The 27,523-nt window shown below is 48.2% G+C and overlaps 1 protein-coding gene across 1 annotated transcript in view; it reads right to left on the bottom strand.

The window, feature by feature from the left end:
• GRIK4 (glutamate receptor, ionotropic, kainate 4) overlaps positions 1 to 27,523 on the bottom strand; it is a 369,007-nt gene that overhangs the window by 144,206 nt on the left and 197,278 nt on the right. The window contains exons 5-7 of the mRNA XM_011964977.1: positions 25,771 to 25,936; positions 13,658 to 13,836; positions 8,883 to 8,936 (exon numbers count right to left, since the gene is read on the bottom strand). Of these exons, the coding sequence (XP_011820367.1) occupies positions 8,883 to 8,936; positions 13,658 to 13,836; positions 25,771 to 25,936 (399 nt within the window). The remainder of the gene's footprint in view (positions 1 to 8,882; positions 8,937 to 13,657; positions 13,837 to 25,770; positions 25,937 to 27,523) is intronic.

The raw sequence follows: 27,523 nt of genomic DNA, 5'->3' as shown, positions 1-27,523 counted from the left end.
TAATATTTACTAACAACCCTCAGGATTAGAAACTTCCCAAGGTGTTCACAAAATAATGTTATGAGATAAGCATTATTATCTCCATTTTACAAGAGGGAAAACTGACAGGCCAACAGGTTAAGTAACTTGCCACATGTACATCTAATGTATGGCAGGGCCCAGATAGGAACTCAAGTTCTCTTTGATCTGAGGCCCTGGCAGCTTCCATTAAACCATATCTCTATCCTCAGTGTCAACACAGTAATCAGGCTCACCCAACCTCATATGCCAAGCCACTGGGACAGAAGACAGGACTAGATCACTTCGTAATGGCCTTTATAACCTGAAGGAGAGGTTTGTTTTAAAGACCCTTGGCTTCTGGCTCCGTGAGTCAGCTGCCAGGTGTTGGCCCGAAGACACCACATGATCAAGGCTGACCAGGGCATGGTGCGGCCAGTGAAGGAAACAGTCCCAGGTGACAGCGAGACCACTTGGCACAATCAGTCTGACTGTCCTTGCACTCTTCTGCCTTCCCCTGCCTCAATGATCATTCTTGGTGCCAACCCTGGGCCTCAGGTTTTGACATCACTCTCACTCAGCAGAACCCCTGAAATTGTGTCTCTTGGATCCTGAACTAAACCACCCTGCATGGGCCTGCACAACCTTAACTTCAAATCTGTCCAGCTCAGAATGGGAGGAAGGGTATTCCAGATGGAGTAGCTGTCATGTAGGCTACTCAAGTACCAGGGGGTACTGGGGAATAGGGAACAGGGCCCAGCTCTCCTCGGCTGAAATGCAGATAGCTTCCTTCGTGCCTGAGGCTTAGTTGGGATGAACTGAATTCCTGTGGGATGTAAAGAGATGAGTTATCTCACTTAGCCAGCCCTTCTACTCCAAGAACTCCAGATACTACGGAATGCTCCATTCACTCATACAATATTTATTGAGTGCCTACTATGCAGGAGGCCACTGGATCTACGGTGATGAACAAGACTGATTTCATCTCGCTTTTCTGAAGCTCAAAGTCTGGTGGAAAGGTTAGCGTAGAAAAAGGGATTCCCACTCAAGATGAATGCTACAAAAACTAGAACGCACGGTGCTGGGAGAGCGTGTGACGCAGACGTAACCCTGTGGGGTGTCAGGGAGAATTCCTGGGGGAAGTGACACTTAAGTAAGACCCAGAAGATGAGTAGCATCAGCTCGCCAAAGCAAGGAGTGAAAGAGTGGGGCTGTGTGCGTTCTCACTTCCTCCTGGAATCAATTATTTTTTCCCTCTCTGTCTGACCTGGGTCCCCTTTCTGTAATAATTTTAGCAATTTCAAATTACTTATGGCTAATCTCTCTGATAAACCTTTGGGAAAATAAACATAGGCTCAGGTCTGCTGACAATAAAATGAACCCGGGGAGGAAAATTGGCTGCACATGTCCTTTCTGCCCAAGCAAGACAGAGACTGGGGCGTGGAGGGGTTGTTCCTGCAGGACTCACTTGGACCTGACTATAGTTTGGGAATCTGAGGAGCTGTCGGGTGAACAGAAACTGCTTCCACAAGTCACACGAACTCCCCAACCTGATGGGGCACTCTCCCCTCTCCCCAGGGAACGTCCCCAACTCCAAGGCATTGTGAACTGAAGTGAAACAGGTTCAAGGCTGAAAAGGCCCTTAGAGATCACCTAAAACAACCTCACAATTTTTCAGATAAAAAACTGAAGCCCGGCAAGGTAAAATGGCTCACCCAGATACAGGCGGTAGAGTGAAGAGGTTAAGAGCTACCTGCCAGGATTCGTGATCTGATTTGATCACCTTGATCAAGATACCAACGCTTTATAAGTCTTAAGCAAGCCTCAACTTGCTCATCTCTAAAATAGGGATAAAACTGTGCCTCCTGCTTCAGTTGTTTTGAGGTTTAAATGGGAAAATAGCTGGGAAGCACTTATTAGCAGTTACTCACAGAAAGTATTCAATAAATATCAACCATTGATATCGCCATGCACCCAGCTAGTTAGCAGCAGGTCTGGAACTTGAAGCCATAGCTGCTTCACTACTAGTCCAGGGCGTCGCCTTCTATAATAATGAGGCTTCCTGCTGGCGTACTCCTTCCCCCTGCCTTCTAACATGGCATACCCAGCTCTCAGTCCCTTCTCTCTAAAGTCCCCGAAAGAAAAACTTCGGGTGACCACTACCTCTGTTGACACCCCACAAATGGCAGCCTACCCTCCAGCACAGTGATGGTGCCAAGAGCAGGGAGCTCTGGCCCTGCCTGGGGAATGGCAATGAAATAGTGGCGATGGTGTCCAGCTAGTCACACCACCTGCAATGCCGTAGCAGCTCAGTGACCAGCAGAATGCACAACCTCCTGCTTTCAGCTTCCAATTATTTCCCACCTTTCACTGGCAGTCCCTGACTTTTGACCCTTACCCTTAAATCTCAACACTTCTCTCTGCCGAGATGGCAGCTCCTGCCTTTGGCACAGGGCCCACTTATGTTCTCTGACAATAGATTGGGGTGATTTTATCTTTTCTATTAGGCAGTGACTGCATATCTCTCTGGGTTCATTAGTAGCTGGATAATCCCTCTAGATTTATTAGCTCAAATTGAGCTTCCTCCTTCATCTTTTCTCTTGTGGCATCAACCACTCCTGCTGTCTCAACGGTAGACTGGTTGCCCAGAGGCCCTTACTTCTTTATGTCTTTTATCCAAACTTCCATCAATCTTGCACAACAAAGGTTTTCCCCAACCAAACCCAGAGGCCAAGTGGAAGACAGAGACTCCCTTGCAGAGTAAAGAGCAGAACAAGCACAGTGCATCTATAACTGTCCTATGCGTGCCCTCCTTGGATAAGAGAACACAGGGAGCTGACATCCTTATAACTAAGTGCTGATCTCCACTTTTAGGATCAGTTATCCTCTAAAAAGACAAGCCAGGGCTTGGGATGCTAATTTCTTTTTTAGCAATACATGAAACAGATGTGTGATGATGATTGACAATTTAATAATGTGGCAGAAACTGTTTTGTGGTCATTAAACCCATTTCCTGTTCTCCCTGGGCACATGGCTAGACTACGTTTCCCAGCTTCCCTTACAAGTGAGTGTGGCCATGTGATGAATTCTAGCCAATGGAATTGGGAGCTGAAATAATATGTGTCGCTTCCAGGCCTGACACATAAACCCTCCCATGTATGATCTTCCACGTTGTTTTCCTAACACTGGTCTCTAAGAGGACACATTTATAAACCAGAAGAAGACTGGGCCCTTGAATAACCTTACGGAATGCTACTCACCAGGAACACCCTTTTGGAACTTCAATTGAGTAAGAAATTTACTTCCACTGTATGACACTATGATATTTGGGGGTTTATCTGTTATAGCAGCTAGTATTACCTACCTGGTTCAGTGTTATCAGTAGCTAATTTTTAAATCTTACTAAGATTGTTAAAAGATGGATGTTATTATTATTCACATTTTACATATGGGGACAGACAACCCCCAAAGGCCTCAGCTTATAAGCTCCTGAACTGGGGATTTTTACCACTTCCGACTGATTTTAAGGATGCAATTTTTATACATCAGCTACTTTCTCTCATTATAAAGCTTCTTAATCACCAGGACTCTCAACTTCAGTTATGTGGTCTTGCTTCTTCCAATTTGCACACTTCAAATAGAAATAAAAAACACATCTGACTACTTCACACTCATTGGGATGGTTATTATTTTAAAAATGAAAAATAATAAGCATTGTCAAGATTGCAGAAAAACCGGGACCTTTGTACATTGCTGACAGGAACGAAAAATGGTACAGTCATTCTGGAAAACGTTTGGAGGTTTCTCAATAAATAAACGAATAATGACCACATGACCCAGCAATTCCACTCCTAGGCATATACACAAAAGGATTGAAAGCAGGGACTTGAACAGACATTTGCACACCCATGTTCATGCCAGCATTATTCACAATAGCCAAAAGGTGGAGGCAACCCAAGTGTCCATCCATGAATGAATGGATACACAAAATCTGGTGTGTGTGTCTACAGACACATAGTCTACTATTCAACCTTAAAAAGACAGGCAATTCTGATGTATGAATGAACCCTAAACAAAGTCAAACACAAAAGGACAAATATTATATGATTCCACTTATATGAAATACCTAGAGTAGTCATATCCATACAGAGAGAAATTAGAAGGTGGTTGCCAAGGGCTGGGCGGAAAAAAGAATGGGGAGTTTGTGTTTAATGGGTACAGAGTTTCATTTTGAAAAGGTAAAAAATGTTTCAGAGGCGGATGGTATTGATGGTTGCATAACAATGTGGATGTACTTAATACCACTGAAAAGTGTACTTAAATATGGTTAAGATGGCAAATGTTATGTCATATATATTTCACAATAATACAAAGCTTAAAAAAAGAAATGCAATTTCTGACACATGCTGCAACATGAACGAACCTGGAAAACATTATGCTGAGTGAAATAAACTAGACACAAAAGATCAACATTGTATAATTCCACTTCTGTGAGGTACCTAGCTAGAATAGGCAAATTCATTGAGAAGAAAAAACATGGAGGTTACCAGAGGCCATGGGGAGGGGGAATGGGGAGCTATTGCTTAACGGGTACAGAGTTTCTGTTTGGCTTGATTAAGTTTTAGAAATATATAGTGGTGGCCAGGCGTGGTGGCTCACGCCTGTAATCCCAGCACTTTGGGAGGCCGAGGTGGGTGGATCACGAGGTCGAGAGATCGAGACCATCCTGGCTAACATGGTGAAATCCAGTCTCTACTAAAAATACAAAAAATTAGCCAGGTGTGGTAGCGGGCGTCTGTAGTCCCAGCCTCTTGGAAGGCTGAGGCAGGAGAATGGTGTGAACCCAGGAGGCGGAGCTTGCAGTGAGCCAAGATCATGCTACTGCACTCCAGCCTGGGCGACAGAGCAAGACTCTGACTCAAAAAAAAAAAAAAAAAATCGAAATATATAGTGGTGATGGTTGTACAACACTAAGAATATAATTAACGCCACTAAACTGCAAACAAAGGCAGGCAGATTGATTTCTGGATGAGGGCAGAAACTAGTTCTCTGTGTTGCCATGCTTTTATGACTTGGCACAGTAATTTTATTTCTCTTAATTTGTTCCTTAATGGGTCCACTTCATTTTGGCCTGGACTCTTGACCCCTTGCCTCAGTCTACCTGCCACGACTTACTTCCTCATAGTTGCTCTTCGTGTGCCTGACCTCTGGCCATGTGCTGTCAATTCACCTGTCAAGTTCTCATGATTTGGACCTCATAAGCTAACCCTCTGCCCCAGGGCTCCCACCTTAACCAGGTGCCGTTGCCATCTGTTGATCAGAGATTTGCTCCGAGGGGAATGATTCCTGACCCACTAGAACCAGAAGCAGTGGCACGATGCTGTTTCACTTATCAAGTCTCTAACATCAGTGCCGACCACCCACATCTCACTTTGAAATAGATAATATAAATAAAAGGCTCAGATGTCAGCTCACTGTTTCCTATGACTGTGTGCCTTCATCGCTATACTTCCTGTCACTGACTTCCTCCTCTGTTCTGGAGAGGGGCTGTCCCTGTCTGCTGCTCCCTCCTCTCCTGCAGAAGTGTCTCTCTCATTGCCTGACACCTCACTGTCACCCTGTCACTGAGCCCAGCTTCCCCTGTACCAGAGACCTGGCTCTTCCCTGGACTTGCCCAGCTTCTTCCAGCTCTGCCTGTGATCGCCGTGTGACCTCTAGCAGCCTCCGCTCTCTCTGGCTCAGTTCCTCTTATTGCATCAGTCACCTCTGTCACCCAAGGTTCAGGGTTAGCACACTCACTCTTCTGCTGGCTAGACCCTGACAGAGAGAGAAATTGTGTTTCTATAGGGTCAAATGAACTGATGGTTTAGAAGTTCGATTCATGATGAATAATTTTGTCCCAATTCTTGTGATGGTTAATCAACTGACAGAATCCACAGCAGTCAACCTAATTCATTTATGATAGATGCCCTAAATCCACCACTTTTCTTTATGCCTGGATGGGAGTGAGGTATGGGCATTTGATCAATTACTCAGTAATTACGGACACAAATAAACCCTACAATGGTCGGTTCAGTCACACACAAAAACCGTACTACCTAGTCCTATTTCTTATCTGGAAATAAATAAAATGGCATTTTAGGAGTCACTTTCACAGGCCATGCATGGCTGGGGAGCAAAATAAGCATCTTCCATTCCTTTGAGCCCATGGGAGGCATAAGCTGGACTTCTTAAAATAACACCTTCTCCTAAATAAACTTGTACTGTGAGTCTGTTGCTGTGTGTACATTATCTCCCAAAGCATGTGCTATTAGTGTCTACTTACAGAAGAGGTTCCTGGGGCTCAGAAAGGTTAAGCAACCTGCACAGCATCACACAGCCAGTAGCAAGTCAAACAAAAGTTTTGAGTCATGAGTACCTAATGCCAAAGTCCGTACCCTTCCCGTTTACCAAGCTTGTTCTCTAAAAGCTGATCTGAGGACCTACTGCATCACTGTAGCAGAATTCAGAGTGATGAGACATGGTGGAGATCTCCAAGGGATTCAGAGAAAGAAGAAATAAGAATGAAAACCCACTTGGCATCTGTATTGGGGAGAAGGGACTGGAAAATGTAGAAAACAATTCATTATCCTTTGGATGAAGCCTCTCCCTCTATGGCCCAAAACACCAACTGGGCCAGATGCGGTGGCTCACGCCTGTAATCCCAGCCCTTTTGGAGGCCAAGGCAGGCAGATCGCCTGAGGTCAGGAGTTCGAGACTAGCCTAGCCAATGTTGTGAAACCCAGTCTCTACTAAAAATACAAAAATTAGCCGGGCGTGGTGGTGTCTGCCTGTAATCCCAGCTACTTGGGAGGTTGAGGCAGGAGAATGGCTTGAACCCAGGAGGCAGAGGTTGGAGTGAATCAAGATGGCACCACTGCACTTCAGCCTGGGTGACACAGCGAGATTCTGTCTCAAAAAAGCAAAAACAAAAACAAAAACAAAACACAACAAACAACAAACAAACAAAAAAACACCAACTGCAGCTGGGCAGAAAGAGTGGTCCTAAAAACAGTTTCTTTACTATTAGAGGTTTGTCCCTTTTAGAAAGCCAAAGCACTCATGAGAAGCTTCTAGAATATTCTCTCACTGGCAGACTTTTGCAATGGCTCTGCTGTCGTTTCCTTGACTATTATTCAGTCAGCATCACTCAGTTACTTTTCATCATGATTTCCCCTTGCAAACTTACAAACTGTTAATTCCATGAGTCCTGTTGATTCCTAAAGCTCATCTCATCCATGGCCACCCAAAAAGGAGAAAAGTTCTTTGAAAACTGAAAGCATCATAGAGATATGTATTTTTCTAAATATAATGCCTTAGAAACATACAGTACTTTGATATTTACAATAAATTTTTACTTACAGAATTCCATATAAAGGTTTTATATTCCCAGTTTTAAAATGAGAAAACAGGGGTTCAGAGTCACTGCAACTCAACCGAAGGCTCACAGCGAGCATAAGGCAGAGCCAGGACTTGACTCGGGCCTCCTGACTTCAAGGGCCAGTGCTTTTTCCACTAGATAACATTGTCACCATTGTTCTTATGATTTCTATGAATGGGAAATAGTGGTACACTGTGGAGGATGCTGTCTTAAAAACCTCTAAGCCAAGCAACTCCACCTTATTCTGGTTACCGTCCTGGGAACTCATGTTCTAAATGAATGGCTTCCTTCCATCTGCTAAATCACCCCAGTGACACCTCGCTGCCCAGTTCCTTCCTCCTCTACTGATGTTGCCGGCCTAATTTAGGGAGCCTGTCTGGCAGGCTGGCACTGGCCTGCTTTTTCCCTCTCCTCCCTCTATTTCCCAGGCTCCCGAAATGGAACACAACTGTACTTTCATCTCTCTTTGCTCCTCTGCCAACTTGCCCAGGCTCCCCCAGATGCCTCCTTACTTTAAGCAAATGTTTTTGCATTGTTCTGGGAGAAGTCTAATCCTTTTTTCCCTTTTTCCATATTAATGCTCTAATTTACAGCAGCAGTGTTAAGAAAAAAAAAAAGAAACAAAGAAGTTCATCTGTTTTATGTTTTGAGGGGCATGAGGGGGGCTTCTGGGGTGCTGGTAATGCTCTATTTCTGGAGCTGTGTGCTGCTTACACAGGTGTGCTTACTTGGAGAAAGTTTTCTTAAGCTGTGCCTATATAATATGTGTGGTTTTCATCTACATGCACGCTAGACTTCAATGAAGATGCCAACAATGGGGCAGGTATTTTGACAGTGGTGGTGAACTAGGCATTTCTACTCAAGTTCAAGCAAAGGCTGAATGACTTCCTGGCAAGCCTGTTGTGGGAGTCCCTATACCAGAAGAAAGGTCACACTGAATTCCTCTAAGGTCTGTTTCAACTCTGAGAACAAAGGCCTGTCGGATGCTACAGGGTCAACATTCCCACAGCAGCCCCCGGAAAGGACTGTTCGTAGACACCGACAGCTGGAAAAGAACAAGGATCTGAGAGTCTAAGCCTGTCTCTCTGGGCTGACATCTCATAAACCTCACAGGACATTTTAGGACACCTGATCCCTAAGTCCACGTAGAGACTGGACTACAGGCCAGACTCGTTCCTCCTGGACCTATTGAGGCGGCTCCTCCATCATACTACGGCCCAGAATTTGCTTTATGTAGCTAGCGGCGTTTGAATGGCAGCATTAGATTCCCCAAATCCTCATTCTCCTGTGGCTCACAATTGTTGGGATGAGGATTTCCAGGATGCCCTGCCTCTCTGGTTGGCTTCTGCTACTCTGCTTCTATCTCCCGTACTCCCCATCTCCTGGGCTTCGTCCCTCATAATCCACCAATCCTGACCACTGACAACACTCTCTTCCAAGGAGGTGAGCTGTGAGAGCCCCTTACCAGATTAGTGAAGATGTATGTGTAATAGGCTGACACCATCCCAAGTTCGGCTGCCTGCAAGGCAAAGAGAAGGAGATTAGAGAAGAAAACAAAAACTCACTTGAAACAAATGAGCAGTAAGGGTTCCAAGTGTCTGCCATTTGTCTGGCCCACTGCCCTTTGGCACCAGGCAAAACAGAACATCTTGACTGGTTCTTATGTTGCCCTTGATCTTGGAGGATGGAGCAGAGAAATTCTGGTCTCAAGAGTGGGGTCTCTCCACCTCTCCACCTCCACTATGCAGTGGCACGCGTAGTAGCTGATGTTCTTATACACAACATACTCCCACGGTTATAGCCAGATCTTACTGAAACCAAAAAGGCTTTTAGGGAAATGAAGCAAATAATAAAACAGACTACAATAATGATCTCCACAGCTATTAACAATAACAATGGCTAACATTAACCCACTGTTTAGTATGTGTCAGGCACTCTCAAGCATTCTACATGGGATAACTCTATGAGGTTGGCACTATTATTCCTCCCCAACCCCATTTTACAGCTGAGGAAACTGAAACAATGAAAAGCTAAGTGACTTGTATAAGATCACATGTCTCATTACTGGAAAAGATAAAAGCAAATCCAGGCAGCCTAATTGCAGTGCTTATATCCAAACTATACTCCCCCTTCAGGACTGTTACATTGATGGAACCACAAACACATCTCTCTTCGGGCATAGATAAGAGAGTCCGTAGGTTGTAGCAATGAAAACGAACTCCACTCCGTCAGAGTGCAGGGCAGACTCATAAGGGTATTCTTGAACCTGCGGTAACGTCAGAAACAAGTGACTCATTTGCAAACCTGGGTCCTTTATTCGTAGTAAGGAGTCAGTTGCCTGTGACATGCCTCACCCTTGATCACAGCGCATCAGTGTGACATCACTCCACAGCTGAGAATTGCTACATCAGAAGAGTCTCCCTTTTGTCTGATCTTTGTACCCGTCATAAATACCCCTAGCCAACCTTCCCTGTCAGTGTGCCTGGCTTTGAGTGTGACAGGTGCTATAGAAACTGACATGTAGATCAGGTAAATAATGAGCTCCGCTCTCTCCGGGGCCCTCATCCCTCCTGACAGTTGGCTATATTTTCCTAATGTATCCTGCAGCCCTGGGCCACTGGGAGACCGTTTTGTCATGACTATTGAGGTGGATGGAAGAGAAACCAGACCAAGGATGATTACATTTTCCTCTTACATAGTGTTTATCTCCCAAGGAACTCAAATAATTTTGTGAGCATTCTTTTTTTCTTCCTTTGAGTCAGAGTCTCCCTCTGTCACCCAGGCTGGAGTGCATTGGCGCGATCATGGCTCACTGCAACCTCCGCCTCCCAGATTCAAGTGATTCTCCTGCCTCAGGCTGCCAGGTAAGCTGAAATTACAGGCACCCACCACCACACCTGGCTAATTTTTGTATTTTTAGTAGAGACGGGATTTTGCCATATTGGCCAGGCTGGTCTTGAACTCCTGACTTCAAGTGATCTGCCCGCCTTGGCCTCCCAAAGTGCTGGGATTACAGGCGTGAGCCACTGTGCCCAGTCATTCTTACAGGAACCCTCGCAGGCTCCCTGAGGAACAGGTTGGGGGTAATTCTATCATGGTTGTTCCAATGGGAAGCTGGAGGGCAAAGGCTCAGGGGCTGCGGCAGGAGTCTCGGGGCACAGTGGAGCTCAAGGCCTCTTTGGTGAGGCTCCTTCTTCCTCCAGGCCAAGCTAAATTTCCTCCTCCACTTTCAAGAGGATGGTGTGGCAAGATGACCAACCCATCCTATGCCCCACTGCACACACACAATCGCACAGTCCAAGTAAGAGTGCTGCTGCATCTCACCCCTGCCTAGACGGATGCGACCCACTGAGCGAGCCCGCTGCTTACAGCGACGGGCTGGGGGCAGAGGGACCGGGAGGGGCCACAGTCGGGAGCTAAAATCCATTTTGTGAAATCTGCTGTCCTAGAGATAAAAGACAAGAGATCCTTGGTTTTTCTGGGTAAACATGGAGTTTGTTGCTGGAACAGCCGCTCAATAAAATCAGGGATTACTCTGCAAATCCTCCTGAAATCAAGAGATGGCAGAGTGCTGCCAAGCTCCGGGGGCTGGGCTCCCACGTGCACACCGAGTCTCCCAGAGTCCCCGTGTGCTCTCTGCCCACTCTGCTTCCCACCCTTGCTGAGGCCCTGCGAGGCCCTGTTGTGCCCTCCTGGAGGGGGGAGTACGGAACCCCAGGGAAGCATGAGGACAGAGGCCAGGCCTGATGGAACACCTGCCTGCCTGGGAAGGCAAATGGGAAAAGGGAACAGGCTTTCCTGAAGCCTGGCTGCTCATTCATCAGTGTGGCTCCCAGGTCACAGGAGTTGGGGCTGACAGGTGGGCTCAGGAAAGACAGCCCTGAGGCATCGAGCAGAACCATTTGCTAATAATGATCACTACACTACAGGCAGAGCTTCCTTCAAAAGCATGGCCACACACACACACAGGCGCACACACAGAAATCTACAAAGCGTTTTTAATTAACATACCCAGTATTGGCAAGGGTGCTATAAGACACCTATACGCTGCTGGAGAAAGTGTAAACTGTTACAGCCTTTATAAAACGCAATCTGGCAAATCATATCAGAATCCTTAAAAGCATGCATACCTTTAACTCAGTAATTCCACTTCTAGAAATATATGCTGGGGAAATATTCACGAATGTGTATAAAGATTTATGTACAAAGATGTGCATCTCAGCATTATTTATTGTAGCAAAAGATTTGAAACAACCTGTATCTCCAACAATAAAGTGATGGTTAAATAAATTATGGGACATCTGTATGATAGGAAATGAGGCAGCCATTAAAATATTTCTAGAAAAATGTTTAATGACATGGGGAAAATGCATGGCATAGAATTAAGTGGGGACAAAAAGCGCTTACAGGAAAGTTTGTGTAGTATGACAATAATTTGGGGGGAAAATGTGTCTGTAAAGCAGAAAAAAACAGACATCAAAATTTAACTGTGGTTAAACAGCTCTGGGTGATAGGATTGTTAATAATTTTTAGTTTCTTCTATGTGCTGTCTTTTCTATACATTGAAAAATTTCTACAATGAACTAGTAATATTGTTCGAATTTTAAAAATCATAGTGCAACATCAGACGCTGGGAGCCACGGAGGGCAAGAGACTGGCCCCCAGAGGCTTCTACCAGGGCTGTTCAGGCAGGCTCCAGCTACCGCAGGGGGACCTGTGCATTCTGAGCTACCCTCCACAAGGGACATGTATCTGCTAAGCTGAAGCTCTCACTCCCTGCTCCCAACCTTCCCTAAAGAGGGCCCCTCTCCTCCCGTGAAACTTGGAGGAGCTTTTCCACCCTTAATGACTTCATTGATCATAGCTCCAGGCATAAGGAAGACAGAGAAAAAGAAGAAAAGAGAAAAATGCTGTGTTTCTGTGTGTGTGTGTGTGTGTGTGTGTGAGAGAGAGAGAGAGAAAGAGATACCGTCTGTGTGTGTGTGTGTGTCAGTGTGTGTGTCAGAGAGAGAGAGAAAGAGAGAGAATGTGAGTTGGGTATACACACACAGACAGACGTGGCTTTGGAGCTCTGGAAGATTACTATAGCAACGGGCTGAAGGGACAGCCCTCGGTACTGAGAGAACTCATTCAAATCTCTTATTAACTCTGAGTCAAAAACGAGCTGGGGAGGGGCAGCGGGGAGGGAGGGGGGAAGGAGAGGAGACAATCATCTGAGTGTCTGCGGGCTCCTCACAGCTTGGCAGAGGTTAACGAGGAGCCTCGCTGCCCTAGTGGAAGATGGCAGGTTGTGTTTAAATGTGCAATTAAAATGGCATTAGAAGAAGCCAGTGCGCCTAGAGAGGTTGGGGGAGCCGCCAAGGGGCCTGGAAACGGGGCCCGCTCTCTCCGAGGTTCATGCCCAGCCCAGCCACCAGCCCAGGAACTGGCGTCAGGTGACTCTGATGCTGCCCAGCTATTTCCAGCTGTTTGTCCTGTGTGGGGCCCCTAGGCTCCTGATTTCTCTCTCTCTTGGATGAGCCTCACTCACACAGTTCTGGTTTCCAGTGTGCATGTTCTGACTCAGGCGCCAGCACTGCCCCTCCGACTCCAGGAGCATAGGAGACACTACCTGATTTGCAGGTAAGAGAGGGCTGTGCAAGCTCGGCCCTGCTCCACTCAGGGCTGGGCCTTGGACGCATCTGTTTATCTCCCAGAGTCTCAGTTTCTTCATCTGTGGGGGAAGACATTATACCTACCTCACGTCATTGCTAAGAGCTCTAGGCCAGGAGACTGACTGCACAGAAGCTCTGTGTAAACTGTTGTGGACCGTGTCAGATTAAAGACAGAGCTGGCATTCAGCAGCACACACTGGTGTGACGGTCCTATTGTGAAACTACGGAAACATTTCTACACCATTTGGCAAACAGCCTCTGCCCAAGCCCCTTGGGTGCCCCACCCTAGCCCCTCCTAGGAACCCACAGACCTCTCCGCAGAGCCCTTCGCAGAGTCTAAGTTTGGCAGCATCTAGGTGTCTCCAATGCCTACTGCCCTGCTGCCCCAGTGCTGAAAACGACATCCCCTCACCCTGCTTTCTTCAGTTTTCGGGAACCACCCATTGAAAACGGAAGCACAGGGAGAGGTTTGTCAGAGTTCAGGTCCGGCCCGGGGCTCCGTCAGCCTCAGCTCAGGAGGACCCTCAAGGCAAGGAGTGTGGAGGGTGGGAGCTCAGCAGGGGAGGGGAGAGAGGGAGGCTCCCACCTTCAGGAGGATGGTGTGGGACATGGAGGCGTTGGCGTGGATGATGATGGTGGCCGTCTTGTCGTCCCGGATCTCCTTGAGGAGCGGGGTGGGGTCCCGGGTGTCATCCAGCATGCGGACGGACAGCGTGTCCTTGGAGATAAGGAATTGCCGGAGCAGCTTCTCTAGGTTTAAAAGGCCTGGAGGGGAGAGAGGATGAAGCCCCTGAGGGTCCACAGAGCTGCCTCTAGAGACACCTGGGCAGAAATGGAAAGGCACGGAGATGTGTGCTGGGAGTGGGGTTGGGGGGTCTAGCCCCATTGCCAGCATTAAGGAGCCAGATTATAACCTGAGCAGGTTTCTCAGCCTCTGGGCTTCAATGATCACATCTAAATAAAAGAACACTTCAGAGCCCATCACCTCCCCCGACTCCCTAGAGAAAGTTCTTTCAAGGTAGAGACAGAAGCTCCCTTGGAATAAGAGAATCCCCCCTCCTCCTCACCATCCTCAAAAGCTGGACAGGATGCACAGAGACCAAGACCTGGGTTCAGAGACCACCAGGCCTGAGTCTGCTTCTCTAATCCATGGACTTCTCCATGTGGCCAGTTGTCTTGGCCTCAGTTTCCTCATCTGAGAAGTTAGAATTATCACAGCAGTCAGCACTCAGTTCCAAGGCAAGGATTACAGGAGGCCACGTGTGAAGGGCTCAAGCCCGAGCCTCGGACACGGTAAACCCTCATAAATGTTACACTGGGCTCTGTGAGAGCCTTTGTTTTCATTTTGGAGGTGGAGGAGCAATTCCCTAAGATCCCAAGGCCCAGAAAATAGATCTAGCAAAACGCTTTGAACTCCTCAGAGCCTCGTGGCTGCATTAAGACAAAATATTATGATGATCATAAGAGAACAGGCTTTGAACTGCACTCCAGCAGGCAAGAATCTGGGCCCAGAACAAAACAGAAAAAAGGGACTGTGCACCAAGGACCTACCCCTGCCCTCCCTCACTCCCTCCTCTCCTACCCACCAGCTATTTGATGCCTAGGGCCCTGGTGGGAGGAGGGGTTCCGGAATGACGTCACTGAGACAAGAGGGTCTTAATTCTGCCTTGTCTTTGGAAAGGCATGCCAGCCAGGAGAGGGTATGTGTGTATGGGGTGGGGGTGGGAAATGTGGGGGATGGGGTGATGTGGGGGTGCAGGAGGCAGAGTGTGGTCTCAATTCCCATTGAAAAAGACATCATGTAGGCGTTTGCTCCCAAAAGCAATGAGAAGGGCAACATTTATCAAATGCTTATTGTGCTCCAGTTAATGTGCTAAACACTTTCCATGGCTTATCTCATGTAAGTCCTCACAACAATCCCATAAAGTAGTATAATCCCCAGCACAGAGGAGAGTCGGAGGTAGAGGGAGGACAAGCAACTGGCCTCACACACTGGGATGGCGAGGGAAGGGTTGGCTTTCTAACCAGTCCGAGGTCCCGTGCTGCTGGTTTCTGTCCTGGCTGATGGGATATTTAACCCGGGGATGGCTTGACTACAACCCTGGAAGACTCTTTCCCGCACAGGTTCCTCTCCGCCCAGGCCAAAAGGAGGAAGAGCCTCCCATCCACCTCCTCGCGTTGTAGATTGGTGACATGACTTGCTCAGCACACAGAGACACGGGGACACAGCTGGGACCAGAATTCTGATCTCCGTTTTTTGATTTCCATCCAACCCTCTTCCCATGACACCAGGCTGCCTCTGAGGACAAACTCAGCTGGAGGCAGCAGGCACAGTGCCCGGGAAGGCCCAGAGACACGCGTCTCAGGACTTAGGGGAGGGAAGCTGATGTGGGTGTGTGTCTGTACTTTTTCTTTTTTCACAGGAAGGAGAGGATAGCGGAGTTGGAGCCCAAGGGCCTGGCCTGATAGAGACAGGAGCTCTGGGAAGGTGCTGCCAACCCGTCTTCGTGTTACCTGTTTTGAGAAGGCTTTCTAGGGAGCTGGAGGTTGTGGCAGGTCGGGGAGAAGCCCTGGGAAGGCCTGTTATTTATAAAGATGGTTCAGAAACAGCCCAGCTGTGCAAACCACAAAACTGGCCTTTCCTCTCTTCCCTGACAGGGTTTCAAGGGAGACTTGTAAAGATTCTCTGCCGCCGCCGTCTGTGCCCCTCACAGCCCCTCACCACCGGCCCCCACAACAGTGGCACTGACGTTGCAGGTTACTCCCTGCCAATCCTGATCCTGAGGCTCTAGATTCAAGCTCAGCGTCAGCCCTCCTTAGCTACATGACCTTGAGAAGTTGTCTAACCTCTTCAAGGCTCCGTTCTTCATCTGTAGAATGGGCAAAGGAGGATGAGAACTCACTGTGATTATATGAGAAACCGCCGGGAAATGGGATGTATGGTCTCCATGTTACTCTCGTATTTACCCATCCCCAGAAGTGATCCAAGGGCAGGCACGGTGAGGCAGCTGAAGAGTCAGGCAAGGACACGTCTGTTCAACCAACAGGACACCAGGCAGAGAAGACGGGTCAGATACAATCCCTGCCCTCAGGAGTTTAGGGTGGCGACACTCGCAGCTAAGTTGACAATGAAGTTCAAAGCACATCCCCGTTTTGTTTGGCAGCCTGAATTTAATTTTTTTTTTTAGGGGGCAACCTCATTTTGTCCTATATGTAAAATGGAGAGAGTATTTACCGCCTCTTCCTCAGAGACGATGTGAAGAGCTACCTCCTGCCTGGACAAAGGTCGGGGTGCCTGATCCAAAAGACACTCCAACAAGGAGGTGCAGGGAGGCCACGGAGCTGGGGCACCCAGAGTCTCAGCTGTCTCCTGGGCAGGCTGTGGGTGACGGTGCCCCACAGTTGGAGAGGTGAACAAGTAAGGGGTGGCAGATGTAACCCCCCATCCAGGTCCTAGAATGGAGCAGGAAGAATCTTTAGAGCCTGACTGGGAAAGAGGCCAAATCCCCTGGGATTCTTCAGACAGGCAATGAAATTCAGTGGGACGAGACAGGGAAGGCTGGGGAATGACAGCAGGATTATGCACAGCATGGTGATGCCTGGCAGAGGCCGCCGGGAATGCTTTATTCCTTTGCAAATGGCAGGTGCACAAAACTCCCAGGGAAAGAGAGCCCCCAGATGTCAGATAAACTGGGGACCTGTTCCAATCAATTCCCAGCCTGCTACCCCTTGGAGAGTTCTGCTGTCCTTTAAACAAAGAATAGCATCATTCCCCATCCCAAATAACATGCTCTGTGTGCTGAGACGCAGGGCGGGGAGAGGAGAGAGGCGGCGGCAGCGAGTCCTCTGGGAGGTCTGCATCCCGCCCAAAATTGCCTATTAGTCAGCTGCTCTGTTTCCCAACCTGGACACACCTGGCTCAGCACAAAGAACCCAGTCTGGGGACGTGAGTGCCAACTCCAGCACTGCCAGGCAGGTTACTATGGCAATGGCCCTACCCCTCTGTGCCTCAGTTTCCTCTTCTGTGGAATAAGGGGAGTGACTACATTACAGGGTCATCAAGAGGATGGCAACTACAAGGGGCTTAACAAATCTTGTTTCCCACTCACCCCACAACTGCCCTTTATCCCATCTCCTTCTCGAAACCTTCTCTCCATTCTCCAGCCTCCACCCCCTTCTCACTTCTCCCACCTCTTACAGGATTATCCAACCCACCAAAGATAGACTTGGTTTTAAACCATGGAAAGTATTTGAGAGCACGTATATGCGTATGTATGTATATGTGCATATATGTGTGTGTATATATTTGTAATATACAGTCTATGTATAAATGATTTCAGTGTTCGGTAGGGAACCCATTTCAGACTTCCTGGCACATCCCCAGGGCAGGCAGGGTGCATGGTGCTTGCTGGATTGGACTGATGTAGAGACAGTGGGGGAAGAAAGTAACTACATCCTAACGGGTCAGGGGAGCAGCAGTGCCAGGCAGGAACCGTTGCCATGCCACTTGAGGAGCAGCTGACTTGGGTGCCCGGCCGGAGGGAGAGTGGGATGGGCTGTCATGAGGCAGGCTAGCTCTTGGCAGCCTCAAGGACTAAACTCAGGAGTCATGAGGGAGTGGAAGTCACAGGGAGACAGACTCCAGCTCAACATAAGGAATAACCCTTCCTTTATGATGCAGTGGGCTGCCCATGAGGTAGTGAGTTCCCCATCACTGCAGGCAGTCAAGGAAAGACTGAAGCCCCTCTTGAGGATCACTGTAGAGGGAATTAAACCAGTGGATGAAAATTTGAACTAGAAAAACACTGACGTCTTTCCAGCCCAGAGATGCTCTAATTTTATGAATCAGAAGAGGATACTTTTTAATTCTAGGCAGTGGAAGAAATTTACATTAGGAAAAGTGTGGCTTAGTTACATTGAGAATATTGAGTTTTCAGGGCAGTTTGGCATTTTCGAATTGTCATTCTCCTCACCTTTATCTGTATAATGGAACTAAGGGATTCACCAAAGGCAGCTGCCATCACAGGGGTTAAAAGCTGCTCTCTTCCCCACACCCCATCCACTTCCACCCCCACTCTCCTCTCCTTCGGGACCATGGCCCAGCATCAGGCCTGCCTGCCTGCCAAGTCTAAGGCGGAGAGGGGCCTAGGGAACCTATTAGCCTTGCTCAGGATGCAGCGGGACGGATCGATGAGAGACTCGGCAGGCAGGCTGTTCTGGGAGGAAGAAGGGAGGCTGGCTTCCGGAACTGGAAGGCAGGGGCCAAGACGGGTGGGAGGAGGATGTCAAGGCAGGGAAAAGGCACAGCCGGGGTGGACACAGCTGCAGGACAAGGACACGAAGACCTAAGTGATGGGTTCGCAGGGGACACAGAGGACCCTTGTATCAAAAAATATTATAAAAATAAACACCTCTTTCACCAGCTTCCTTCCCTCTCTACTGGCTGGAGTAGCACCTTGGTCTGGGAGCAGCACTTTTTAACCCTGTGGGAAGCAGCTCATGTAGTATTGACCTTGGCAGATTGTGGTGAGGATTTAATGAGATAGTATGAATTCAATATGGCACATAGTGTCCTAAACCTAAACCTTCCCCTTCCCCCTGCCATGTGCCCATGCCTCAGGGTGTGTGGCTGTCGGACCTCTTCCATGAAGCGAACCCTCACCAGAGGGACAAGATGAGGGTCCAAGGTGTCCCCAGGTGGGGAAGGGGCACAGAACAAGTTCAAGTTCTGGAATGATGTATTTTACCTGCATCCCAAATTTGTCCCATCCCACACCTAAGCTCTGCTGCAGGAACAGGCAGGGGAGACCAGCGGGGCAAGAGGAGGAGAGGGAGAGAGGAGCTGGCTGAGGCTTCTTGCTCACAGGCGGACCGTAGGTGGCTGTTTGGCCATCGAGGCTGTCTCTTCTACGATGGCAAGAACGGGTGTGGGAAGACCCCGGCCTTCGTGTTCCCATCAGCCTCCTGATTTCACGATGTGTTTCCAGCTTGGGCCTCAGCCACTGGGACCTGGTAGACATCCCTGCTCTGAGAATAACCTTCAGCGTTTCCTAAATTCCTTCACATACACAACTGATTTCATCCTCACGACTGCCCCGGGAGGTGGGTATTATTATCCCTGAGTCAAGATAGAATTGCTGGGTCGGGAGAGATTCAGTGACTGAGATCATAGGGTCAGAGGTCCCGGGACAGGCCAGGATCCAAACTCAGGTTATCTGATTCCATATTCTGGTCTCTGATACATGGGATGGTCTCGGTCCTCCCGTACTATAGGAAAGATGGTCCCTCACTTTTCTCTCTTCTTTAGGAAAGCTGGGAGAGAAGGTAGCAGGAATCATGTGACCTTGAAAATAGAGATAATCTCTCTTTTGTTCTGCATTTAATGAGAATGTTAATAGGGCCCATCTTATACGGTTATCGTGAGTTACACGGTTTAAATAAGAGAATCTAAAATTTAAATGAGATAATATAAAAACCCTTAGCATGGTGTTGGGCACGTAGTAACTGCTCTGCAACGGGAGGACTGTGACCCTCCTGGTATCAGCTCAGAGCTGCATGGTTAATTTTGAATCATTACGAGCAAAAGGCCTCCCACAGGGCCTCCTGGGGACGGCACAGGGAAGGCCCACAACCGTCCTGGTTACTCTTCCAGGGCCTTGGGTCTCACTACTTACTCCCCATCCTCCACCCCCACGATCACAACCAGAGTTGCAGAATACAATAACAGTAATTAAATGTGGTATCATGTTCTGGGCCCAGTTACTTTCCCATCCAATTACCTCAATAGACATTATTATCGCCTTGTTACACGGGAGGAAACTAAGGCTCAGAGAGGCAGATTGACCTGCTCCGTGTCACACAGCTCCCAAGTGGTGGTGCAGCTTGGCTGACTCCGGTATCCTGCCGTTCTCTTTGGCAGCACATCCTCCCCAAGGGCAGGGACTGCCTCGAGATCCAAGTCTGCTCCACTCCAGCAGCCTGGGCCACGTTTGGTGAACACAGGCTGGTATGAGGACAGAGCCCGGCCTCAGCTGACTCTTGCTCCCGGGTCTGGCCATGCCTCATTTGAAAGAGATCAGAGGAAGGGAGGAAAGGAAAACTCGTGTGTGCCGAGCATTTCCTCGGTGTAGACGCAGGGTTATTCACTCTCCAGGTGTCATCCTATTTAATCCCCTCAGCCATCCCGGGAGGGAGGTCTCACTGCCCCCATTTTACAGATGAGATGACAGAGGTAGAGGGTAAAGTCACTTTCCCAAGATCTCACAGGTAGAAAATAAGTAGCAGAAGATGTGGGGACATAGGCCATGTAACCACAAAAAAGGACGTTAAAATATTCAGAAAGAGGCCAGGTGCTCACTCCTGGCCTCTGGGATTGTGGCCCTGGGATTGTGGCTCACTCCTACAATCCCAGCACTTTGGGAGGCTGAGATGGGCGGATCACCTGAGGTAAGGAGTTCAAGACCAGCCTGGCCAACATGGTGAAACCCCGTCTCTACTAAAAATAGAAAAAGTTAGCTGAGCGTGGTGGCTCACATCTGTAATCCCAGCTACTCGGGAGGCTGAGGCAGGAGAATCGCTTGAACCCAGGAGGCAGAGGTTGCAGTGAGCAGAGATTGTACCATTGTACTTCAGCCTGGGCAACAGAGCGAGCCTGTCTCAAAACAAACAAACAAACAAACAAAAACACTCAGAAACACAAAAGCAAGCATTTAAAAAATAATAATAATAAAATAAGGCCAGGCGCGGTGGGTCACACCTGTAATCCCAGCACTTTGAGAGGCCAAGGCGGGCAAATCATGAGGTCAGGAGTTCGAGACCAGCCTGGCCAACATGGTGAAACGTATCTCCACAAAAACATACAAAAATTAGCGGGGTGTGGTGGTGCATGCCTATAATCCAAGCTACTTGGGAGACTGAGGCAGGAGAATCACTTGAACCTGAGAGATGAAGGTTGCAGTGAGTGAGATTGTGCCATTGCACTCTAGCCTGGCTGACAGAGTGAGACTCTGTCTCAAAAAAAAAAGGAAAGACAAGAAATAAAAGAAAAGAGAAGAGAAGAGAAGAAGAAGAAGAGGAAGACGAGGAGGAGGAAAAAAAAGATTTGAGCCATGCAGGAAGATAGCAGATAGCAGGGAAATACACAGCATATTATACCTGTGGCTCTGGGCTTTGCCTGAGGTCAACAGGTAGATCCGTGGCAGGGCTAGGTGATCTGATCAACAGGCCCTGGGCACCCATAGTGGTGAGCCCCAACTCTCCTTGGAAGCCCCCCAGTAGCCAACTCCCTCAGGCTCTGTGAGTGCCTCCCCCAGCCTCAGCAGGAAACAGGCACTTGCAAATGTTCTTTTTTCTCATTAAAGAAAAATAATGTAATATACGATATCGCTCTACTTGGTCCAAAACCTGCTTATTAAAAATCTACTTTTGGGAAGCAAGAGAGTAAGTGGCATGATTCTCCATGGAATTATCTCCGTTATGCCTAATTTTGATGGCTGGAAAATAGAATTAGATTCTGCTCCTAATTCTACTCACAGCATCTCTTGGCCCTGCATTAATAAGGAAGATGGAAGAGTGTCTCCTTCGGAGCTCTGAGCTGCATTTCCCTTTGGTTCCTCATTTTCTCATCCCTTGATTAGATTTTTAATCCTCTTTGCCCTTGAACTTCTGCTCTGCTCCACCTTCCCTCCTCTGGCCCTGGAGGGTGGGGACTGGAGTCCCTCGGCAGCCTCAGTGAGTTTGTTCCAGCAAATCTGTTTCGTGCCTGCCAAGTCTGCTGGGATGTGGGCTGGCCCCTACTGTATCTGGACAGGTACATCTGCTCCAGAACCTTGTCTATGCTTAGCTGTCCTGCACCCCTGCTCAAGGGAACAAGGGTGTGTGTTGTTCAGAGAGATCTCTGCCCTTCCCTGAACACTGTACCTGCCACCCTCGAACCACTGCTCTGTTTGTGCAGACCATGATGGTGGAAGGGGGTCATGGAGAGGGAAAAGCCAGCTTGAGGATCAGAGGACTAAGAAAAAGTCTTAGCTTTGCCATGTACCAGCTGTGCGACCTGGCGTCCCTTAATACCTCCAAGACTCTGATTTCTCAGCTCTGGAATGACTGGGGAGGAGGGAGGTAAAATGGAGAAATGTTAAGTGAAAGTGCTTTGCCATCTGCACGAAACTGTGTGAATGTCAAGGAATGTCATAATTCTAATGGGAAGAGCCCTGGGCTGGGAGGCAACAGAATTAGCATAGTGCTTAGTGTGTAGTAGATGCTTAGCAAACATCTGAGCAACCTGTTTCCCAAAGCCCAGTAAGAGTTGAAGCAGAGGAAACAAGTTTCAGCTTAAAAGCAAGCCAGATTGTGACTAGATACAAAAAGAACTTCCTGTCAGGTTGGTGAGATATTGTACCAGCATTGAGGAAGACTGCAGGACAATCTTTGCCTGGAGACATTTGCGGGTGCCCTCGGTCTCTTAATAACCCCGCTGTGTACACAGGGTACACCAGTTCAGTCCTGCCAAAATGGTCTCGTGGCAGTCAGCTCTAGGGGAGAACCCCTGAGCCTGTTACACCATTCGAAGGTCCAAGGGCGCCACAGGAGGAGAACCACCGAGTGGAATGCAGAGCTTCCTACTGTGTTGCTTGAAGTGGGAACATCCTTCAGGCTGAAAGATCAGCATTCTTTTTCCGCTCATGGTCAAACTTATTTCAAAGAAAATGAAGCAAATACCTGTTTTGGCCACAAGACATCTGAGCGTGTCCATGCTAATGTGTATCGTCAACTTCCTCCACTAGGAGGAAATAGAATGAAGGGTTATCCAAACATTATTTTTTTGCCATAAAACTCCTGGTCCACAAAACACTTATCATCAAAGCAGAGCTGTCCTGTAGAACTTTCTGCGGTGATGGGAATATTCCACACTTGTGCTGTCCAACACAGCAGCCACCAGCCACGCAGCTACTGACCACTTGAAATGTAACAAGACAGACTGAGGAACTGGATTTCTAATTTTATTTCATTTTAATGAGTTCATATGTACACTTAAATAGCCATATGTGGCTTGCAGCTGCTGCACTGGTCAACATAGATCCAGAGGAAACCCATTTGATAAATACAGGTGTAATGACGATGGTGCACTGGACTGGGATCCAGAGACTCTGGATTCAAATCAAAGCTCTACCACTTACCAATTATGAGACTCTAGTCAAACCAAGCTACCTTCTGGGCCTCCCTTTCTTCTTCTCTAGCTGAGGGGGTTAGAATCTATGTTCACTGATCTCTTGCCAAACCCCCTTCATGGAAGCCCTGCTGGAGAACTCCAGTGTACCTCAATTACCATTTTACTGTCTTTCTTTCTTTCTTTGTTTTTTTTTTGTTTGCTTTGTTTGTTTGTTTTTTTTCTTTGAGACAGGGTTTCACTCCTGTTGCCCAGGTTGGATTGCAGTGGCATGATCTCGGCTCACTGCAACCTCCGCCTCCAGGGTTCAAGTGATTCTTGTGTCTCAGCCTCCCGAGTAGCTGGGATTACAGGCGCGTACCACCACGCTCATCTAGTTTTTGTATTTTCAGTAGAGACGGGGTTTCACCATATTGGCCAGACTGGTCTTGAACTCCTGACGTCAAGTGATCTTCCCACCTTGGCCTCCCAAAGTGCTGGGATTACAGGTGTGAGCCACTGCGCCCATTTTACTGTGTTAATTGCTTCATGACCATTGATCCTGCTTAGTTTTCCATCAAGTCTGCTTCCTTTTTGAGAAGAGAGACTGCGTGTTGCTCTCTCATGTCGTACATAGAGCGTAAGGGTGCCCAGCACCCAGGAGATGCTCGAAGATGCCTGTTGACTGCCTGAGTGATGGACTGGAGCGCTCTTGAATGCACCCAACTTGCTGGTGCCACTCAGGGCCTGCCTGTTGAACAAGACTTTGGGTTCAACTTTCTTTCTCCAAGTCTGAGGGTCCCCAGCCCCTTGGGTCTCATTCCAGCTCCCAACTCCTTTGCCCTTTTCATGGACCCAAAACCAGTTGTTCCACAAGGGCACACCCATGATGAGAATGGCCTCTCCGCAGAAGACGCTCCTCGGAGAGTGACCTTCAAGGGCTTGCAGATGACACAGGACCAAGTCCGCGTTCCTCGCCTGCTACAAGGATCTCTGCTCCCTTCTCCAGCCTCTCTTTCCATCTTTATCCAGCACGGACTCTAGGCTCCAACCTACTCCCCCTAGATACAGCATCAGGATTCCTGCCTCCCTCTCTTGCTCCTCGTCTGGCATGCCCTATCTCCTTTCCCTCCTTTTCTAAATCTTTTTTATCCTTTGAGATCCAGTTGAAGCCCTGCCCACATCCCAAAGCCTATCTAGCACCCTGTACTCAGGGACCTTCTCCTTCTCGACTGGCCACATTGCACATCTGACGCTTAGCATAAACCACTCTGGGCCTTCTCAGATCAGTGGCAAGGGCCCTATTTTCTCTGCATCCACTTCAGGGCTCTGGAAAGAGCTTTCAACTTGAAGTAAGGAGGCCTGTATTTGAGTTTGGGCCCTGATGCTTCAGTTGTGTGGCCTTGGGCAAGTCATTTCACCTCCTAGAGTCTCAACTTCCTTAACTTTGAAATGGGGAGATCCAACACCTCCAAATCCCCTGGGAGGTCACAGCAGAGTTGGAACTCTGTTCCTTGATTTCTTGGGTAGCACAGAGTAAATATTCAATAAATCTGTATTGGATAAATGAATTAAAGCAAATGCCAGGCACAGAGATCTGGGAAAGTAGGTGGTTCTGACTCTTAACAGAGTGGTGGCTTTTGTATTTGGAGACTGCGGGGATTCCAGGATGCAGGAAGGACTTGAGAAGGCAGAGCAGTTCTGAGAAGCCATAGAAAGGAGCCCTAATAAAGATGGAACCACTCTGCAGTGTAACCCATAAAGACCCCCAGGGTAAGCCCTGGACAGGTGAGCTGCACAGGACACAGTTGCCTGGGGCTCAGGCACTAGGCTCCAGCAGTAGCCAGTGGCCAGCACCTGTTTGACCACATGTGGGTGCACAGCTGCCGCTGGGAGCACACAGATGCACAGATTTGCTGGAAGGTGCTGGCTTAAATTAGCTAAATCTCATAAACACTAAATTTATGTCACAAATTGTCTGAGAGTCATAGAAAACACATTTCCAAAACCTGCATTTGCTAAAAAATGCTTTATCAGGAATTGACCTTGGACCTTGTTCCATCAGCAAAACCTGCTCTCCAGGGGAAGAAGCTCTTCAGCCCATCAAGTACAAATGCATCCAATTTTATACATTCCCTCTCTCTCTTTTTGTATCTCCTTAACAATGAAGCTGAGAATGTGGGAATTGAGTTTGCAGATGCAAAAAGGCTTGGCAGTTGGCCAGTCTCCTTGTAACCTAGTTCCCCTCTGTTCCACTCATGCCCAGGGAGTCCTGGCAAATAGTACTCCTGGATGGACTCCCTCCCCATCTCTCCTCTCTCTCTCTCTCTCTTTCTCTCTCTCTCACTCACTCTTTTTCTCTTTTTCTCTTACACACACACACACACACACACACACACACAAGGATAGGAATGTCCAAACCCACTGGTTAACAGCCCTGTGGATCTGAAGGAAACCTCCCATTCCTGGAGGGTCTCCAGCCAGGGGCACAGGGAATCAAGCCAAAGTCAACAAGACTGGACAGTCTGGGGCGGAGCCAGCCTGGGGAAACTTACATTCTGCTTTGGCACAGATGAGGCAGGCGGTGGTGCAGTTGAAGAAGTTCAGGATCCCGGCTACAGCCACGCTGATGTCGGTGTTGCTGGGGTGGAGGTTCAGGGTTGTGAATCTCTGGAACTGGAACTTGACGAACTCCTCTGGGGCCACTTTGAAGTGAGGGACCTGGCGAGAGGAGCAAAAACGGACAGCAGGGAGGATCCAGGTGGGTGAAAAGAAAGAAAGAGGGATGAGTGAGCTGAGGCTGCAGAGGGTGGGTTCTTTTATGTAACACCTTCAGCAGACACCAACGGGAGAAGGAGCTCCCAGGGCACCCACTCCGTGGGAGGAAGACGAGAGATGACATCCCTGATGACGCTTCAAAGAAGCAGCCCCGGGACAGAAAACTATTTGTCCAGAGACCCGGATGAATGTACCATGGGTCTGCAACCTGGGGTCTGTGGTCCTGAGAAGGCAAAAGAATCGATCTTTATTCTCAGAGGAACTGCCTGCCGCTGGGCAGACAGTTGGCTCTTGAAAGCATAATCCTTAGAATATTTTATTTGTAGTTAATATATCAGAGCAGAGATGGCAAAAAGAGAAAAATGGCTACCCTGGGACTAAGAGAAGAGTCCCATTAGCCCAGCCCAGCCAACAGGTGTAGAGTAACCAGCTCCCAACAAACTTCAGTGGAGAACACCCAGGGAGAGGAAGCAGGGCAGGGATGGGCTCCTGCACAGACTCACACGGGCGCACGTGGAGGAAGGAAGCCCTGCAGGCTGAGAAACCATCTAGAGAACCTCTGAACACAGCCAGGTAAATAAATACCTGGTTTGGCTTCATTAGGACAGTGTCAGCTTCCCTCTGCATCTATTACTGACATTTCCAGGACCCACCGTCCTGCCTTCTGCCTCTCTTCTCCCAGGAAAAGATCTTAAGAGGCTGTGATGGCTGCTTTATTGGCGGCTTAGGCTATTTGGTAGGTAATAGGAAAGTTACTATGTAATCATCTTCCATCCACCTTGATTTTATTCTTTCACCCTCACCCCTGGTGTTCAGAGCTGACAGAGCTGAAGCTGAGTATCAGTGTGTACAGATGTTAAAGCAAGGAAGATCGATAGTAGACAGCAGGAAGAACTTCCTGGTGGTCAGTAGATTGGCTTCCAGAATGGATTATTCAGAAATGATGGACGAATTGTCTCTGCCTACTCCAGCCCAGAACTTATCCTGCCAAGAGTCTGGGAAGATGTTGGGATGGTCTCTGTAGGATTCTCCTACTTTATCCTTTTAAATTTCTGGGAGAAGTCAGCTGGAGACCAGAGCTCCTCTGAGACTGAGGTGGGAGGAGGATAAAGATTTAGCAGACACTAGGGAGAAAATTTCTGAATTCAACTAGGATTAGCCTTTGAACCATAGGGAGAGGGCAACCAATATTTTCCAGCAGAAACTGAAAAACGCAGACTTGGGGAGAGTCTGGTGAGTTATGAAAGGCAATTCTAAAGAGTGAAATTGATCTGTGTCGTAAGGGATCTTTCCTCCTGCTTGTATTTTGTATCCCATGCACTCTGTCTAAAGTGAATAACAAACAGACCTTGAAAGGAAAAGGTCACAAATGGGCAAGATAGAGGGGAAGGCCGGGCAGGGGCAGGCAGGGTAGCCTGGCTGGCTGGTTTGAATGTTTGAGCACCTCTGACCAAGGTCGTCCCTGCGTAACCCTCTAGCCTACCACATTCCATTAGCAGCTAACCCAACAGAGCACAACCCATTAGCACC

The sequence above is a fragment of the Mandrillus leucophaeus genome, unplaced genomic scaffold (assembly GCF_000951045.1).
Source record: "Mandrillus leucophaeus isolate KB7577 unplaced genomic scaffold, Mleu.le_1.0 Scaffold71, whole genome shotgun sequence".
NCBI lineage: Eukaryota > Metazoa > Chordata > Mammalia > Primates > Cercopithecidae > Mandrillus > Mandrillus leucophaeus.
This window is presented reverse-complemented; position numbering and strand designations above follow the sequence as displayed.